This window comes from Rattus norvegicus, chromosome 2, assembly GCF_036323735.1.
Source record: "Rattus norvegicus strain BN/NHsdMcwi chromosome 2, GRCr8, whole genome shotgun sequence".
Taxonomy (NCBI): Eukaryota; Metazoa; Chordata; class Mammalia; order Rodentia; family Muridae; genus Rattus; species Rattus norvegicus.
This window is the reverse complement of record NC_086020.1, coordinates 33,407,100-33,425,101: the sequence shown is the minus strand read 5'-3', so window position 1 is coordinate 33,425,101 and position 18,002 is coordinate 33,407,100. Positions and strand designations below refer to the sequence as shown.

General features: G+C 44.7%; 1 protein-coding gene across 9 annotated transcripts in view; it reads left to right on the top strand.

Annotated features, from left to right (window-relative positions):
• Ocln (occludin) overlaps positions 1-18,002 on the top strand; it is a 50,905-nt gene that overhangs the window by 17,106 nt on the left and 15,797 nt on the right. For 7 of the 9 annotated variants that reach the window (NM_031329.3, XM_039103242.2, XM_006231853.5 and 4 more), the window contains one exon: positions 1,281-1,442. The exons of the other annotated variants lie outside the window; for them this stretch is intronic. In NM_031329.3, the coding sequence (NP_112619.2) occupies positions 1,281-1,442 (162 nt within the window). The remainder of the gene's footprint in view (positions 1-1,280; positions 1,443-18,002) is intronic. 9 annotated transcript variants of the gene reach the window in all.

Below are 18,002 nucleotides of genomic sequence, written 5' to 3'. Positions count from 1 at the left end.
CGCTGGTGTAGGTTTTCAGAGCGCCTGCTGCCACTGTTCAGACCTGTCTGGTGGGCGCTGAGAACTGGCAGAATTGGTCTGTCTAACTCACCACGTGCCCGACCCTCTTAATCCGCTGGCTACTTGAAACCTGTATTCTTTGCAAAAGGATGTCACTGTGAGGTAGACCAGGGGGGTGGGGAGGACTCCTGCTCCCCTCGAGTGTGTAACCAGCACTGGCCACTGACAATGCATCTGCCTGACAAAAAACAGACAAACTCGTTAGGTCAAAGGAGTCATTCATCATTCACTCTATAGGTCAGTTAACTCACATCTCTCTCATTTATGTTAAGATAGATCCTCTATGGCCCCCAAAACTTAACATTGTAAAAAGAATTGCCAGGCATGTGTCTTGAACGGGGTTGTAAGATATGATTGAGTATCTGAAGCTACTTCTGAAAATAGCATTTTAAAAAACCCTTTAGAAGTAAGACTTCGAGGCTGTCTAATCCTAAGAGATAGGAAGATCAAGAGGTTGAAATCACCTTGAGCTATCTATAGAGTGTCTGAGGTTAGCCTGGGCTACATGAGGCATTGTCTAGGAAAAAAATAATAAAACAAAGGGGCTGGAGAGATGGCACAGTAGTTAAGAGTCCTGGCTTCTCTCGCAGAGACCCTGGGTTCAATTCCCAGCACCTACATGGCAGCTCATACCTGTCTGTAACTCCAGGTCCAGGGCATCTGACACCTTCACACAGGCATTCATGCAAGCAAAACACCAATGAATACACACACACACACTCACACACACTCACACACACACACACACACACACACTGATAAACACACACACTCATACACATACACACACACACTGATAAACACACACACTCACACACATACACACACACACACACTCACACACAAATTGATTTCATTAATTTACTGGCTATTTTTACTTCTTTTCAGCAGCTCCTGGGGTACACATATTTTAGAATTTGCTTCTTCTATTGTGAAATGGGGTTCCGATAGTTCAGCAGGGTTTGAGTGCTGAGTCACGTGGAATGTGTTCTTTTTGTTTATGTGCACCCCACCTCACTCTATCTGTGTTTTGCTAGCTTTAGTCTAGTTGGCGTGGGTTGGTTTTATGATAGAACTAATCTGTGACAATTTACTTTTAGTTTTATACTCATTGAACTACAAGTGCTCAGGCCCTTCGGTAAGGGTTTTAGTTCCTAGAAGGTAGATTTCAATTAAAGCAATTAAAATTAATTATGTCAATATCTTTCATCCCCTTTTAGGCTATAGCCATTGTCCTGGGGTTCATGATTATTGTGGCTTTTGCTTTAATCATTGTTTTTGCTGTGAAAACCCGAAGAAAGATGGACCGGTATGATAAGTCTAATATTTTGTGGGATAAGGAACACATTTATGATGAACAGCCCCCTAATGTGGAAGAGTGGGTAAGTTTAAATAAAACAAAACACTTTTAACTCTTAATTAAACTCTCACCTTTATTAAAATCTCCCCACTTTTTTGTACTTTGTTAAATGTCATGCTTAGAATCTTTGTATGTTGTATAAATTGTTTGTTTTTAAGATTTATTTATTATATATAAGTACACTGTAGCTGTCTTTAGACACACCAGAAGAGGGCATCAGATCTCATTACAGATGGTTGTGAGCCACCATGTGGTTGCTGGGAATTGAACTCGGGACCTCTGGAAGAGCAGTCAGTGCTCTTAACCACTGAGATATCCCTCCAGCCCTTTGTTTTTTTTTTTTTTTTTTTTTTTTTTCCCTTTTTCTTTTTCGAGACAGAGTTTCTTTGTGTAACAACCCTTGCTATCCTAGAACTTGCTCTGTAGACTAGGTTAGCCTCAAATTCACAGATATCCTTTTGCCTATGCCTCCTGAGAGCTGGGAGTGTGCACCACCATATTGGGCCAACTTGTTTGTTTTACTCAGAATGTTTAAAAGGTAGGCCAGTGGAAATTGCCTCATTAAAAGATAAAATCATTTCTGTTTTCAAGGATTAGATCCAGGCTCTGGAAGGAATACCTCCTAAAAAAAGTCACAAAGAAAACTTGGCCTTTGCAGAATGCAAGAACTCCTCCCCTCCGCTTTTCTTTTAACTGTCTTGGAGGAAGCAGTTGCCTGTGTGGTGGAGGCAGCTGGGGTCAAGATTGGCAGAGGCATTGTGGGAATGGCCACTGTTGGTAACCTCATTGATAGCAACATGGTCAATCACAGTGACTCACTTGTATCCCATTTCGCTTATCAAATACTTGAGTGTGACAAAGACAGAGATTACAGAAGTTTCTATTTTAGGAGGGAGGGCAACACACTGTGAATCTCAGCAGGCTTCCTGTGTGCTGTTCTTTTTTTGAGAGTCTAGGAATCCTTCTTAAAAAGCACCTGAACAGGGAGTGTTACCCAACCCTTTAGAAGTCTGTGGAAAGAGACTTTGTTTCTATTGGGATGCTGTGAAAAGCAGGTATAGAGACTTGGTTTCTTTTTTTTCCTTCTGTTTCTTTCTTCTTTTCTTCAGTACCGGCTACGGGACCCAGGGCGCAAGGGCTCTGCCCCGGTGCTATGGCCCTAGGTTTTATAATGGCCACTTTTTGTTTTGAATCTTTGTGAGTCTGTGTTTAGTAGATTGTGTGGGGGATGTGTTTGGACGTGTGTATTCCTGCTCGTGAGTATAGGCATGTGCACTTGCCACTGGCCCTGTGTAACTATCAGAAGACAACCTGGGGGGTTGGCCTTATCTTACACTTTGCACTTGCCAAGCCAGCTGGTCCCGGGGGCTTCCTAGGATGCTCCTGTGTCTGCCTCCATGTTACTAAAGAAGAACTCTGATTACAGACTGCTACTGCATTTCCCTTTTGCCTGGGCTCTGGGGATCTGAACTTATAGGTTCACAACTTCAAGACAAGGGCTTTACTGTGTAAGCTATCTCCCCATACTCCTGTACTTCCTGCTTTTGAGATAGGATCTCCTTAAATTGCTCAGGCTGGACCTGAACTCACTCTGTAACTAAACCAAGTAGCCAGGATCCCAGGCCTTTAACATCTTGCCTGGTTTTAGCCAGACTGATTTCTTGCCATGAAAACTAATTGGAATTCTGGACCCTGGCTGACTCTAGGTTAGGGTCGTTGTGGCCACTGGCACTGGGATAAAAGAGGGCTTCAATCTTTTAGCTCTAATGCTCGAAATGCCTGAGTTTTTAGGAAATCTACAAGCTTAGATGAAACTTCTAGTTAGTGAAGGAAAAAAAAGAAGCCATGTTAAGAAATCGAGAAAGGGTGTGGCTTACCCGCTGCAGAGTGGCAGGTGCTGTTCCCTGCCTTCTGTAGGAGGTCACTTCCTCTGTGAAGTGTGAGCTTTGGGGGAGTGTTTTCTTTCGACCTTTAGCTTCAGGCGAGGCCACCTGTAGATAGGACAGTCCTTTGTGGACCGTGAGTAAATGTTTTGCTGAGAGTTTCTGGGTGTGTCAGGTTTTCACTGGCTGCCAGGATTTGTTTACTTACGGTTTCGAGAGGCTTTAAAAAGATAAATAAATAAACCAGCTCAAGGGAGACCAGCACCAGTGATGCTAGAGACACAGTGAACTTTAGCCTCTCACCTGCTTTACTGTCTAGAAGGTTTAATCAGTTATAAGTGCTTTTGATAATTTATCAACAGATATTTGCAGTAACTCATGGTAGTGGTGAAGAAGTGAAAGTATTTGAAAAAGAATTCCTTTTGGCTAGTGGCATTGCTAGGTGTAGAAAGCCTTGGGTTCAACACTTGACCCAAGATATCCCCACAGAAATTATTATTTTCATATGTAGTACCTTATGATAAGTGACTTGGGTATTTAAACCTCAAGCAGTTTTTTCCTTCTATTCTCTTTTTGCTACCCAAGCTCATTCCACTGAGCTCAGGTACACATTTCAGTTCAACCCCAGTCTGGGACTGGAGTGATGACCTTTATTCACAAGTTGGGATAGGTCTCACAATTTATTACTATACTAAATTTTGCCACCTCTTTAGATTTTAGGATCACTCCTTCTACCCTAGATCCTTTTGCTTTTTTATGAGAACATTTGTAAAATGCTAAGTTCCCATCCTGCATCTCCTGTGTAAGTTGTTTCTTTACCTTACTAGGGGGGCGTGGTTGTTGTTGTGAGGGAGGTTGTACTAAATGTAATTTAATAAATCCTGTCTGTGTTCCTTCCTGCCTTTGACCATTTATGTTCCTGGAATGAAACACACACACACACACACACACACACACACACACACACACACACACACACACACACACACACTTTATATTTTAATATGCCTTAAGTAGCACAAGAGCTGGCCAGCTGCTTATCCTCCATGCAGTTAGAATCTACCTCTGTATTTCGTCTGAGCTGCCCGTAACTCCAGCCAGGCAGCCCTTTGGGCAATGCTGTCTTGGCCCCTAGCCCTATCGGCTCTTCTTGTTTCTCTAGCTTATGGCTGCTCTCCTCCCTCCTGCACGTTCTTTTTCTTCCATGCTGACTCCTTTTCTATACCATGACAGCTCTCCTTGCTTTTCTTTGCCATAGCAGCTTTCCTCCTTCCCTCCTTCCTCGTGGTCTCTAGCCTGGGAAACCTAACTCCCACCTATGTTTCTTCTCCCTCAGGTATTGGCTGCTGGCGTCTTTATTTACCAATCAGAATTAACTGGGGGCAGGTCCCTCAGGCTGTGTGCAGACTCAGAGTCTTGGAGGCCAGCGCTTAGCATTATAATAATCAGTAAAAAACCAAACCTGCACAGGAGGTGTCTTTTCTGGATTTGTTATTCTTTGTAAAGTGAGCCTACTTTGTTCTTTATAGTCAATAATTGGGTACTTGGCCATTTTCCAGTGTTCCAAGGGGGTTGTCTGCCCTGTTTTGTTTTCTGCAATTTGAGGGCAGAGCCCAGTGCTTTGGGTGAGCTAGAAAGCCACTTCGTATTGAACCGTGTCTCCAGCCTATAATGTATTCTTTCAGTTACTTCTTCAGTGCTTTAGTTTTTATTCCAGATAGACTTTTATTTTGTTATGTCCTGAAATCACAGATTTTTTTTCTTTTATTTTGAACTATTAGAGGTACTAAATGATAGTGTTTGCTTAGCATGAGAGTCCCTGAGTTGAACCTCCCCAACACACACACACACACACACACACACACACACACACACACACACACACACACACAGGGTAAGGCATATATAAGGCATATCAGCTGATTTGAAGCAGAGAGAATTTTGAACATTCTCTTTTCATGCCTGTTTGACCTACATCTTTTGTCATTTTTCCTAATGTCAGAAGTATAATCACAATTTTTATGTAGGTATAAAATTCTGTCATTTTGACCGAATATTATAGGTACTTTATCATGTCATTAAATCTTCCTCAAAAACAGTTTTAAGGACCAACAAGAAGGCTCAGTGGATGAAGACGCTTGGTGCCAAACCTCAGGACCATTTGGTTTTTAATAACAGATTTTTTAAAATTTTTATTTCATTTTATGTCTATGGGTGTTTTGCTTACAGATCATGTTTATACCTGATATCCACAGAAACCAAGGGAAGGTGTTGAATCCCTTGAAACTGGAATTACAGATGGTTGTGAACTTCCATGTATATGTGGGAATCAGACCCAGGTCCTTTGTAAGAACAACCAGTCCTCTAAACCACTGAGTTTTTTTTTTTGTTTTTTTTTTGTTTTTTTTTTTGTTTTTTTTTTTTAGCTCTGATGACCGTATTTTACTTTATAGGATGGAAGGAGAAAACCAATTCCTATGAGTTGTGTGCTCATGCATGTATGCGCGCACCTGTGTGCACACACATACACACACACACCTAAATAAAAATGGAATAAAATAATATTTTTTCTTTCTTTGTTTTTTGTTTTTGTTTTTTTTTGGGTTTTTTTCGTTTTGTTTTTTTTTTGAGACAGGGTGTAACTATGTATCCTTGGGTGGCTTACAGCTTGCTATGTAGCCCAGGATAGCTTAGAATCCATAGAGATCCACCTGTCTTAGCCTCCTGAATGTTGTGATAAATGGCTTGAAAGTTTTTTGATACTGTTAAGTGAAGAATGATATCTGTCCATATACTAAGTGTCTTAGTGACTGTTCTGTTGCTTTGAAGAGATGCCATGACCAAGGCAACTCTTACAGAAGAAGGCATTTAATTGGGGGCTTCCTTATAGTTTCTAAGGGTTAACCCGTTATCATCATGGTAGGGAGCATGGTGGCACACATAGCACTGGGACAGTATCTGAGAGCTACATCCTGATCCAGAGAGGTCCAAAGACTGGGCCTGGTGTAGGCTTTTGAAGCCTCAAAGCCCCAGTGACCTGTTTATTCTAACTGGGCCATACCCACTCCAACAAGGCCACACCTACTAATCCTGTCAAACAATTCCACTTCTTGTTGCCTAAGCATCGAAATATATGAGCCTATGTGGGCCTTTCTTATAAAAACCGCCATACTCAGAGTAGGTATAAAATTTAGTTGGGTGGTGGTGGCTCACACTTTTATAGTCCCAGCATTTTGAGGCAGAGACAAGTGAATCTCTGCGCTTGAGGCCAGCTCGATCGACAAAGCGAGTTCCAGGACATTCAGAGCCACACAGAGAAACCCTGTCCTGAAGACACCAAAATTAAAACAAAAAACTGTATGCTTGATGAGTTTTTATACACGAGTACGTGTCTCACAACAATCACAGAGAATGTCTGTCTTTAGTTAGAAGGTTCCTTGAGTCTGCGTTCCCTGTGCCTCCTAGTCAGTCTGTTGAGGATGCCCGCTCTTGTGTCTGTCAGGCCTCCTTGGAGAGATTCATTTGGATCGTTGCGTCTTTCACCTTGATACTTTGTTATTTGTGGAGTATGTGTTTGGTGAGAAAAAGTTTCCAGCCTGACTGCTTTTAGGAAGCCTTGGCTTGGATTAAAACGAAAAGATCATTTAGGAAGATTATTCCTTGCTATCTTGGTTATCTTTATGGTTTTTTGATACATGGTCTTTCTATTGATACATGGTCTTTCTACATAGTCCTAGCTGTCCTGGAACTTACTGTGTAGACCATACCACCACAGAGATCCACCTGCCTCTGCCTCCAGAGTGCTGGGATTAAAGGCTATCATGCCTGGCCTCTCCCATTTTTTGTTTCCTTAAGGTCTCCCGGTTTCTTACGGCCTCTTTTGTTTCATCGTTTTACCTTATTTGCTTGTTTGTTTATCTGTGTGTATGTGTAGCGTGCCATGAGTGGGGAGGCCAAAAGTCAAATTTTCACCATCTATTCTCTCCTTCCTGCGGGTTGTAGGGATTGAACTCAGGTTGTCAGGCTTGTTAGCAAGCTTCCTTACCTGCTGAACCATCATCTTGCCAGCCCTGGTTTAATTTGTAATTTTTTCCCTCTAGATAGGGTCTTGTTATCTAGCTGAGGTTGGCTTTGAACTCTTCATGTATCCCAGGCTGGCCTTTAACTTTCTTAGTACACCTGCCTCAACCTTCCAAGTAGCAAGGATTGCAGGTATATGCCCCACCATATTTGTCTTATTTTGTAAGGACCCCCTCCCACCAGCTGCCTTATCGGGACTTTCTGTCTTCCTCTCGCCCGTTTTACATTATCTTGGCGAGTCTTCCTTACCTTCACAGTTGCCTGATTGGTGTGATTATGCCACAGTTTGCTGATGGATAAACTTTCCATTTAGAATTGCATACAGAGATAAGAATTAAAACAACAAAAACCTAGCCATGTGCTGGGTACACGCCTTTATTCCCAGCACTTGGGAAGCAGAGGGAGGCAGATCTCTGGGCTGGAGACCAGCCTGGTCTACAAAATGAGTTCTAGGACAGCCATAACGAGACACTGTCTCAACCTCAACCATTCCACCACCACCACCAAAAAAAAAAAAAAAAAAAAAAAAAAAAAGAATTTAAAAACCCTGCTTTGTATTTCTTGTGTACAGGTCTTCAACTATCTAGGGTGGATTCTCCACTGTACCATTAGTCAGCTAAAGGGTATGCACATGGAGCCATTAGAAATTGAGGAATGCAAATTTATATAGCATCACCACTTGTGCATTGAGCAACTATTAACAGCATATGGGATTTCCACACACTTTTTTTCTTTTCTAATTTTTAGTTAATCATTTAAAGGTTAAAATATGAATTGCATTAATTCCCCCTTTCCCTTTTCTCTCTCTAGTCCTTCCTATATATCCCCATCCCACCCATTTGCAGGAAGCATTCTTTTTTTTTTTTTTTTTTTAAAGATTTATTTATTATATATGAGTACACTGTAGTTGTCTTCAGACACACCAGAAGAGGGCATCAGATCTTATTACAGATGGTTGTGAGCCACCATGTGGTTGCTGGGATTTGAACTCAGGACCTCTGGAAGAGCAGTTGGTGCTCTTAACCACTGAGCCATCTCTCCAGCCCCAGGAAGCATTCTTTTTGTGGATAGCCATTAACCCAAACCTGGTCCTATTTTTGGCAGTTAGGTTTTTTTTTTTTTTTTTTTTTTTGTTAATTTTTGATATTTTAAGTACTGGTCTTTGTGACAATTTGCAAGACATTCTTAGTATAAAAATAATGAAATTTTGGCAGGCACGGTGGCACATACCTTTTAATCCTAGCACTTGGGAGGCAGAGGCACCATGATCTGTGAGTTGGAGTCTAAACTGGTCTACATTAGTGAGTTCCAGGACAGCCAGGGCTACATACTGAGACCCTGTCTCTAAAAAACAAAACCAAACAAACCTGTGTGTGTGTGTGTGTGTGTGTGTGTGTGTGTGTATGTGTGTATGAGTGTGTGTGAGTGTGTGTGTGTGTGTGTGTGAGAGTGTGTGTGTGTGTGTGTGTGTGTGTGTGTGGCCTGTAGTTTTAAAAATTGCTACCATCTTTGCCCAGGAGCTGCTGTGCTACAAGCCCCTCCTGGCTTTCCTTTTTGTTCCACTGGGCTTAGCTGACACCAGCCCTAAACTGGCTTCCTTTTTACCTGCCTTTGCTCTGGGAGGGGTCGAGCTACCAGCTTCCACCCGAGACTCTTGAATCCAAGGATAAAAGACACACAGAAAGCTTTGTTACTTTGTAACTTGCCTAGCAGGCACAATTGGCGGTCGCAGATAACTCCTGCCTGCAAAGGGGTGCTCTTACCAATGTGTTATCTCCGCTTCTCCTTCATCCCTAAACCAGTGGCTTGTTTCACCTGGCCCCTGTCAAACATCCTTGGCTACCCACCAGCCCATAGCGGAGGCTGCAGGCCCAATGACTGTGCAAGGAGTCTCTTTACGCTTGATCAGTGCCAGCATTTGTCTCTAAGCAACTTGCCTTTCATTTGCCTTGGTTTTAAAAGCTTTGCATAACCGCTTAACTGATTACATTTGAAATCGCTTATTTCCCAACACCTTTTTCTGTTCTGGACATTTTCAGCCTGTCAAATTTGTGAGTTTCATCTAAAAACATTTTGTGATTAAGCAGGTTTGTCTATTTTATGATCTTATCACTTACATAGCATGGCTTAGCTTTCTTTTGGATTGTTCTGTCTTTCCTTCCTGCCATTCTCTTGAAGCTTACTGTGTTACTGTTAACATGTTACATTTTTCTAGGTTCTCATGGTCTCTCTCCTTTGACTTCTGTGTTCGGTTAAAGTCTTTGCTTTGAAGTATGAGTGACAGAGCGCTCAGATTTTATGCTTTAGAGTCTCCCATCTATTTCTTTTTTTTTTTTTTTTTTTTGGTTCTTTTTTTCGGAGCTAGGGATCGAACCCAGGGCCTTGTGCTTCCTAGGCAAGCGCTCTACCACTGAGCTAAATCCCCAACCCCTCTCCCATCTATTTCTTTGTGGTTTCTGTCCTGTCTTCTTGCTGTGCTCCGTAAGGTTGGGACCCACTACATGCTAGACAAGCACCGTACACCAAGACAGTCTTTAGCCTGTGAAACTCACTTTCAATTACAGTATGAAATAAGTTCTAACTTAACTTCCCCCCATGTGACCATGCATTGACACTAAACTTGTATCTCCTAAAAGCCACCTTTATTTGGTAAAGGTTGACTTCTTCTGTTCTTTCTTTTTTTTTTTTTTGGAGCTGAGGACCGAACCCAGGACCTTGCGCTTGCTAGGCAAGCGCTCTACCGCTGAGCTAAATCCCCAACCCCCCTGAACACATTTTGACCAGAGCAATTATGTAAAAGGCCAACAAGTCATTTTCTCATGGTGAGTTTGCAAAGTGTTAGAGATCGGAGAAGATTGGTGTTGAGCCTGAATTTTATCTGCAGACGGCATTTTCATTCATAAAAATTGGATCACAGAGTCTGCCGCAAAGCTTGGCTTGAACCTGAGTATTTCACGCTCTGGGGCCTCCTTGGGTTAGTTTTGTTTCTAACTGGGATTTAAGACACACACAAGTAGATTAACAGGATCTTGGCTTATTACATTGTTATCTTTGGTACACACATAACATTTCTTGTTACATTTGTTTCATAACGAACATTTATGAACACATTTTTCCAGCCAACATTTCACCTAAAAACATTTTTTAGCTTCATAGAAAGTGTTGGATCGAGGGTGTAGCTCAGTGGTAGAGAGCATTTGCCTTACATGTGCAAGGCCCTGGGATCAATTCCTGGGACCGGGGGAGGGGGGGTGTGGGGTGGAGAGGGAGAGAATGTGGGGCTCTCCTTATAAATATTGTCTTATAACTTGCCTTTTAGGTTCCACATTAGGCTAATGAGACTCATCTACATTGTTGGATATAACTACAGGCAACAATCTGATCATTTGTATTCCAAAATTTCCTGAGAGTTCATCTCGTTCCTCTTGACGGGCCGTTGAATGGCGTTGGTAGACTGGCGCTGTGTAGCTCAGTTGTAGAGTGTGTGCCCGCTGTGCTGGAGGTCCTGGGTGTGATCAGTAGCATTACCGTAAAGCAAAACAAAAACACAATTGCTATTTTTATGAACCTGTAAAAAAACCTTTTAGATTCTCTGTGAGTCTCACATCACGCACCCTAGGCCTACTCATCTCTGCGTTCCCTCAGATCTGCCCTCACCCTTGCAACCTCCCCTCCAAAATAAAACGCAAACAAAAACAAAAAACCAAGGCATAGACAACATCTCATCGTGGAGGCTGTGGTGTGTCACAGTGTATCCCACTCTGTCCACACATCTTCACTTGCAGATGTTTGTTGCAATGAGTCATTGGTCTGGCTTGAGATCTCCAGCTTCTGTGACACCATCATATTGGATCCTCATTTTCGCCCTGTGTTGTGGAGATCCTGTAGCTTTGCAATAGCAGGACTGGTCCTTTCACACATCCCAACTGTTGGCAGATGACATAGATTTGGGGGTGGGCCAGTTCAGAGGCCTGGATCTCAGCCTGCTCTCAAGTCCTCAGGGCGGGGTCACCTGCACCCACTCCTCCAGAGCCAGCTCTGCTGTAGTTGAGGTGCAGGGTCCACTCTCCCAAGTGCTGCAGCAGTGATGAACCTACACCTCACCTGCTCTCATGACCCCAGAGTTGGCTCTCTTGACTGGCTCAGGGGGCAAGGGGCAAGGGGGCAGAAGGGTGGCAGGGCCAGTTCTCCCACACTCCGGGAGCTCACCTGCGCCCCCTCTAACAGGGCTGGCTCTACTGTCCTGTACAGATTAGGTACAAGGTCTGCTCTACTAAGTGTTCCAGCTCGCAAAGTCCAGGGCCAGCTCACCTGTCCTCATGACCCCAGGACCAGTTCTCCTGACTGCTGCAGGTGGCAAGGGGTGGGGCAGCACTTCTGCCCCTGTGCCACCCCATTGCAAATAAGTGGCCAGGTCCGCTTCCCACACTCACACTCTCAGAGTTTGCTCACCCACATCTGCCACGAAGGCCGGCTCCACAGTGTTGCCTGGTTGAGGCCAGGGCCCACTCTCCTGAGTAATGCCATAGGTGAGAGATAGAGATGGGGTCAGCTGGCCGGAGCGCCACATTCAGTGAGGAAGTGGGGGGCAGTTCTGCATAGCCCCAGGACAGCCTCATGGGCCCAGCGGCTGTCCCAGTCGGGGACATCCACGTGGACATCTCTACTAGCATGTCAATCATGGCCCTCAGTAACTGCTCAGGGCTGGGACCTCACTGTGGCCCCAGGTGGCCCACTGACAGCAGGCTGCTCCGCTCTACCCTCACATCTCCAGCCCCATCTCTCTTTATAATGCTCAAGCCGCTCCTCGTCTCTTTCCCTCTTGACCACTGCATACTGGCATGCTGTGGTGGCTCCTGCTGCAGGCTGGCCGTGTGCTGGTGGGTCCCTGGGTAACATCCTTCACCCATGCTGGGTGGCATGGCATAGATGCAGGGGACACCCACCCCTGTCCTCTGTCCTCCCACACCCCTCCCCTTCTGCCCCCCCCCCCCCCCCCCCCAGGCAGCAGTAGGGAAAGCTGACCCCTGAGGCCATGAGAGTAGGTGCCCTGGCCCAATCAGGTGTCTACAGCCTGCCTGTGCTGTGCACTGGAGGGGAGATGTGTGGTGGCGTGGTCATCCTTAGGTCGAGGTCATCCTTAGGTCTGTGTCTGTCTTTTTCCTCCCATGCTGCGTTACCCGGATTTGATTGGGTTTTTATGAGTCCTCGACCTAAGACAGCTTTGGTTGCCAAGCCAGGCATCAAGCTAGGTTGAACCAAGGTCTGCCATCCTCTCTGCCTCTGACTGAGATAAAAGCATGACCACCAACAGGGTGTCTTCGCCCATTGCTGGGGGCGGGGCGTGGGTGGGAGGTGGGGGTGGGGATGAGATAGGAACTTCTTTGGCTCACTGACACTCCTGGGGTGAAGAGTCTATGAGCATACCTCTTCATAAACTAAGGCCAAATTTTTTCCCAAAGCTTGCCCACTTACTATCTCAGCCCCGACTCTTGGTACTGTTAACTTTTTACCGTCTGTCGCTCAGCCTAGACAAGCATCAATGTTATCTTTGTTTATACAGGTTTTCTGGTCATCGGCCTAATGTATTTTCTTTCTACCTTGAACTTTTAACAGTTGTCCAGGGAGCAAAAGACCCAGGCAGCGTCCCTGGTATCTTGTAAGAGTTTTGATGAGGGCAAAGGACGACTTTTGTGAGGCGTGAGCTAATCTCAGCCCTGCTTGGTGTCTGTGTGTCATGCTTAAGTGACTAAGCATCTGGATAGGACAAGCCAAGGTGCGCCTGTCCCGTCGGCGTAAGGATGTGCTCCTTCTCTGTGCACCAGTGTCTTGAGTGCCTGATGGAGGTTCGTGATTCTCAGTGGAAGCCACAGCGGGAGGCTGGGTCAGTGCGGGAGTGCACACAGGCATACAAGCCAGAAAACCAGGCTTTAGTAAGTCTGTATCATCAAGAGGCAAAGCTGACCCTTTCTTGTGGGCCTCAGTTGTTAGATAAATGGACTAGCGTGACTCTTAGGCTCCCATTTCTACCATTCTTTAAGTGTAATGTTCCCTTTTCTACTTTTTGTTTGTTTGTTTCTTGACAGGGTTTCTCTATATAGCCCTGGCTGTTGGTTGTCCTGGAGCTCATTCTGTAGACTAGGCTAGCCTAAAATTCACAGAGATCCCCTGTCTCTGTCTCCAGAGTGCTGGGATTAAAGGCGTGTACTACCGCCAGCCAGGACGCTGATATTTTAACCCACGAGTTTGGTTGGAGACAGCACCTGGATGTGTGTGAAATCTCTGGCCAGCAGATTAACAGGTTTGCGTGTCAGTTCCTCTGGGCAGTTATTTTGTCTGCTAAGGCTAGTGTGAGATGTGGCTGACTGAAAATGTACCTCTCACTTTAGGGAAGAAAAACAGCTGACTACACAGGAAAGAATTTTGATGTCCTAGTTAAGGTGACAGAAACAACATGAGTTTGCTTGGGTAAAAAAAAAAAAAGACTATTTAAAATGTTTTGGGTGGCCACACATGAAACCTTAGAAAAGAGTTGAAACAACTTAGCCTCAGAGAAACTTAGTGTGAGGTTGTGGTATCAGTGACAACTAAAATTCGAGACTTTCTGAAGGTCCTTAGGACTTGCATGCTAACCTTGACTTCTTCCTGGCTGGGCAGGCCTCCATCTTGGGAACAAGGGCAGAAAGCAGACACTTGGAGTGCTTGAGGTTTTCTTCCCCTTCTTACAAGGTCGTATGTAGCCCCTAGCTAAGAATGAACCTTTGATCTTCCTGTTTCTATTCCCCAAGTGCTGGCGTTGACTGTATTACCACACTTAGCTTGAATATTTTATACTGATGCTTCTCAAACTGGCTGGAAAGGGACCCTGTCTGTGCTGGATTGGGTCAGATGCCCTCCTTGCACTCACTATGGCTACTTGGTATAGCGTTTTTGGGGAGTGAGGAGAGGGTTTCTAGGGGAAGGTGCTGAGTAGGCAGGATTACTATACATACGCTACTCAATCGGTTGTCACTTCCCTCTTGTTTTTATGTCTGGAGTCATCTGACTAGGTGTAAGTTCAGAGTATAATTTGAGCAGCTTACAGTGAGTTTCTGAGTAGGTTGGAATGTATTTGCTGGCTTCTCTTATGGAGGCTTCCCTGTTCCCTGGTTCCCTTTCTGCTGAATGAAACAAGACTTGGAACGGAGCAAGCACTATGCTTTGAGGGGTTGAGAATAACAGAGCAGAACCCATTCATCTGTGATTCCACAAAGACAAACTAACTCGTGCTAATAACTTTTCCATCAGAACCCCCTTACCAAGCCTGTAGTTTCTATGTAACTGTAGAAAAATGCATATCCACTTTCTCTAAATAAATACAAGGCTGGCTTTGGGAAAGTTTACACTTCTATGGTAAATATTTAAAAGTTGATTGTGAACATGTGCTACCATGCATGGCCTTGAGATCAGTTTTTATTACTACATTATCTGATCAATTGGCAATTAAAATTCAGAGCTCGAGTTTCAGGTCCTCCTGGGGTAGTTAGAGAATCTGAGATGCGTCTGTTATTCCCATGAAGGAGGATGAAGATCTGAGGGGCAGACAGACTTCGGAGACAAGATGGCGGCTTGGAGTGATCCATGACTTGGATTGTTTACTCAGACTCTTTCCAGTGACTTGGCTTTGAACTTTGTAACTTAATTTTAACAGGAAAATTAAAGGAGAAAACAAGCAGACAAACAAACAAAGTAGCTATGAAGGTATAGAGTCAGGATTTGTGCAGGACCTTTTTACTTGTGACCATCCCAGGATAGAGTTTGGTGTCCTTGACTTCAGATGAAGTTTTTAATATAATAGGTTAGACGTCTGTAAACAGGGAACGTCAGAGTTCCGTCCATAGTTAGGCTGGTAAAATTGAAGGCCAACCAATATAATCTTAACCAATGATTTTTTTTTTGTTTTTAAGAGACCAGTTTTATAGGAATATATTTGACATCCAACAAGCTGTGCATATGCACCGATGTTCCTTGATTTTATATGGCGGTTATGTCTTGATAAAATCCACAGCCAATACACTTCAGTTAGAATGGTATCTATAGTGTCTGCAGCTTGGATAAGGGCATACAAGATGTAAGGGTGTTGAAAGACCCCCAGAGTGGGGAGTCCCTCACTCAAGTCTCGGGATGATGCAACCCCCCAAGAACCGTCCTTGTAATCACATGAGATTTATCGATAGCAACCAGTGCACTGGGGTCGAGACTCGTATCCCACGCAGGGGCAGTGGAGTTCAACCCCAGAGGAAGGGAGAAGAGGTATTTAAAGGGAGAAACTATAACCCGAGGGGGCAGGGATGGCGTCATAGACTAACAGTGAAAAATCACAAGGAAGAACTCTGTCCCCCAAGATTGTTTCCTAGGAGAAGCTGTCTCCTACTTCTCAAGATTGTTCTCTAAGATTTATGGTCAGCTACTTTCTGGGAGAAAGCTGTTGAGCTGGCCAATGTAATTATCCATTCTATAGCCCTAGGAGAGGCTTCTTGGAACATACAATTCTGGGGCCTAACCTGTTTTTTTTTTCTGCTCTAAACTTTGTGTCTAGGGGGGCAACTTTAAAACTTTTATCTTTTAGGTGTAAGTGCCCCATCTCAGTGTGACTGACTCCTATCAACCCTGCTTCAGCCTTACAGTGAAAACGTGTTTTCCTTGAGGCCTCCCACGTGCAGATGCCCACAGTGGGAGAGGAGTGAGCATGGATAGGCTGGAGTGGTCAGGCAATCTTGGCCGTCAGCATTTGACAACTGATGGGATTCGGGTAGCTCTTCTCCCTCCCCAGTACAGACATTCTTGTTCTCGTGGTGGTTCACTGGCCTCTCGCCGTGGGAAAGGTTGTCTGTGGTCTCTGATAGAACAGGAAGTAGCAGAAGTAACAGCTGCCTAGCTGACTGTCTGAACCATCCAGGAGGAGGAGTACGGTAGGCCCTGACTGTTTCAGGTCCACTGTGAGTGGAGAGAGGCTGGAGGACACAAACAAGCAAGCGTCCATACAAACAGCCTGCTTTAGAGAGGGCTGTGGGAAGAGGGAGAGTTCGTGATAGAGCTGGAGAGTGCTATTTGTGGTTCTCTGAAAGCCGCAGTTCCTAGATTTCTAGCACCAAGAGTTAATGTTTCTGAAGTCAGCCATGTGGATAGGTGTAATGATCTGAATGGCCATGGCTGTCTGCAGCCCAGGGCATTCTGTCCCACATCAGTGGCTCTCTTCCATGGCTGCTATTTGGATCCCCTGGAGGCAGCATTAGAGTAGTTTACTCTGCCCGGCCCCTGGTTTCTGACTTAGTGGGTTTGGATTGGGGTCGAGCAAATGGTGTGGATATGCTGTTCTGGGGAGCATGATGTGAGAACCCCTGTTCCCTAAAATCTAGCCACAGCCGTTGTACTGCAGACCTGTTTAGCCTCTGAGTAAGCATCGGCAAAAGTCCTTTCTGTGCCATGACACACCATACCCAAGTGAACTGAAGGGCACTGAAGGGCATTAGGAAACTGAAGGGTCTTTGGGACGGCGGGTGTTGTTAGGGATATTTCTGGCCTTTTAGAGGAACCATAGCCTGAAATACCTGTGTACTGAAAGTCCAGCCTTCCCTGGGATTTCTGTTTCTACAAGAAACCACAGACTAGATAACCGATAAAGTGCGAGTGAGGCTCTCTGTCTCTCCTGCTCCCAGAACTCTTACTAGCTCCTGATTGGCTTCCAAACCTCTGACAGAGTTTGTCTTTGTTGATACACAGTTTCTCTGGGGAGCATGCAGCTGGTGCTGCCGCGCTACTATTGAGCAATTTCAACCAATCAGTTGTTCCAGCTTGGTCTATGACCTCGTCATTTGTAGGATTGCTCCACATGGAAACAGTTCAAACAACCTGAAGCGTTTAAAAAAAAAAAAGGATTGGGATAGTGGTGGCAATCCCTTTAATCCAAGCACTCTGCAGGCAGAGGCAGGCGGATCCCTCTGAGTTTGAAACCAGCTTGGTCTACAAAGTGAGTTCCAGGACAGACTGGGGTACACAGAGAAACCCTGTGTTGAAAAACCAAAACCAAAACCAGTCCAGTCCCCCCCCCCCCCACCAAACAAACACAAAACGAAAAAGCAAAACCAAAAAAGGAACTTTTGAGAAGGTGTTTTGAGCTTTTGTCGGGGTTGAACATCTGCAGGTATAAAAATACCAGGAAACAGGAAGAACGAGTTGGAGCACTCAGTGTTGAGAACTTGTGCAAGGATCATAGCTCATGAAGGTGGGTTGGGCAGGCTGTAAAATGGAGATAGCACGTTGAGATTAGCCCGCTTCTCTCTGTGCACGGCTTCTTCTCTGCTTTACTTACCGAGCAGGCAAAGGCCCTTCCAGTGGGGCATTCTCAGCATCACTAGTGACTGACTTCAGTGTCAATTGCTGCTCTTATGAAGTTAGACAAGTATAGGTTTTATGTTGTCTCAGAGTGTGGTGAGTTGAAGGCAAGGAGAACGGTTTTCTTTGTTTCGGGGATACGTGATGTGCCTAGACATAGTGCACACCTCAAGAAGCTGGGGTAGAATTGGGAGAAACAGCTTGTGAGAGGGACAAGGCTCAGCCAGCTTCCACACCAACCATTT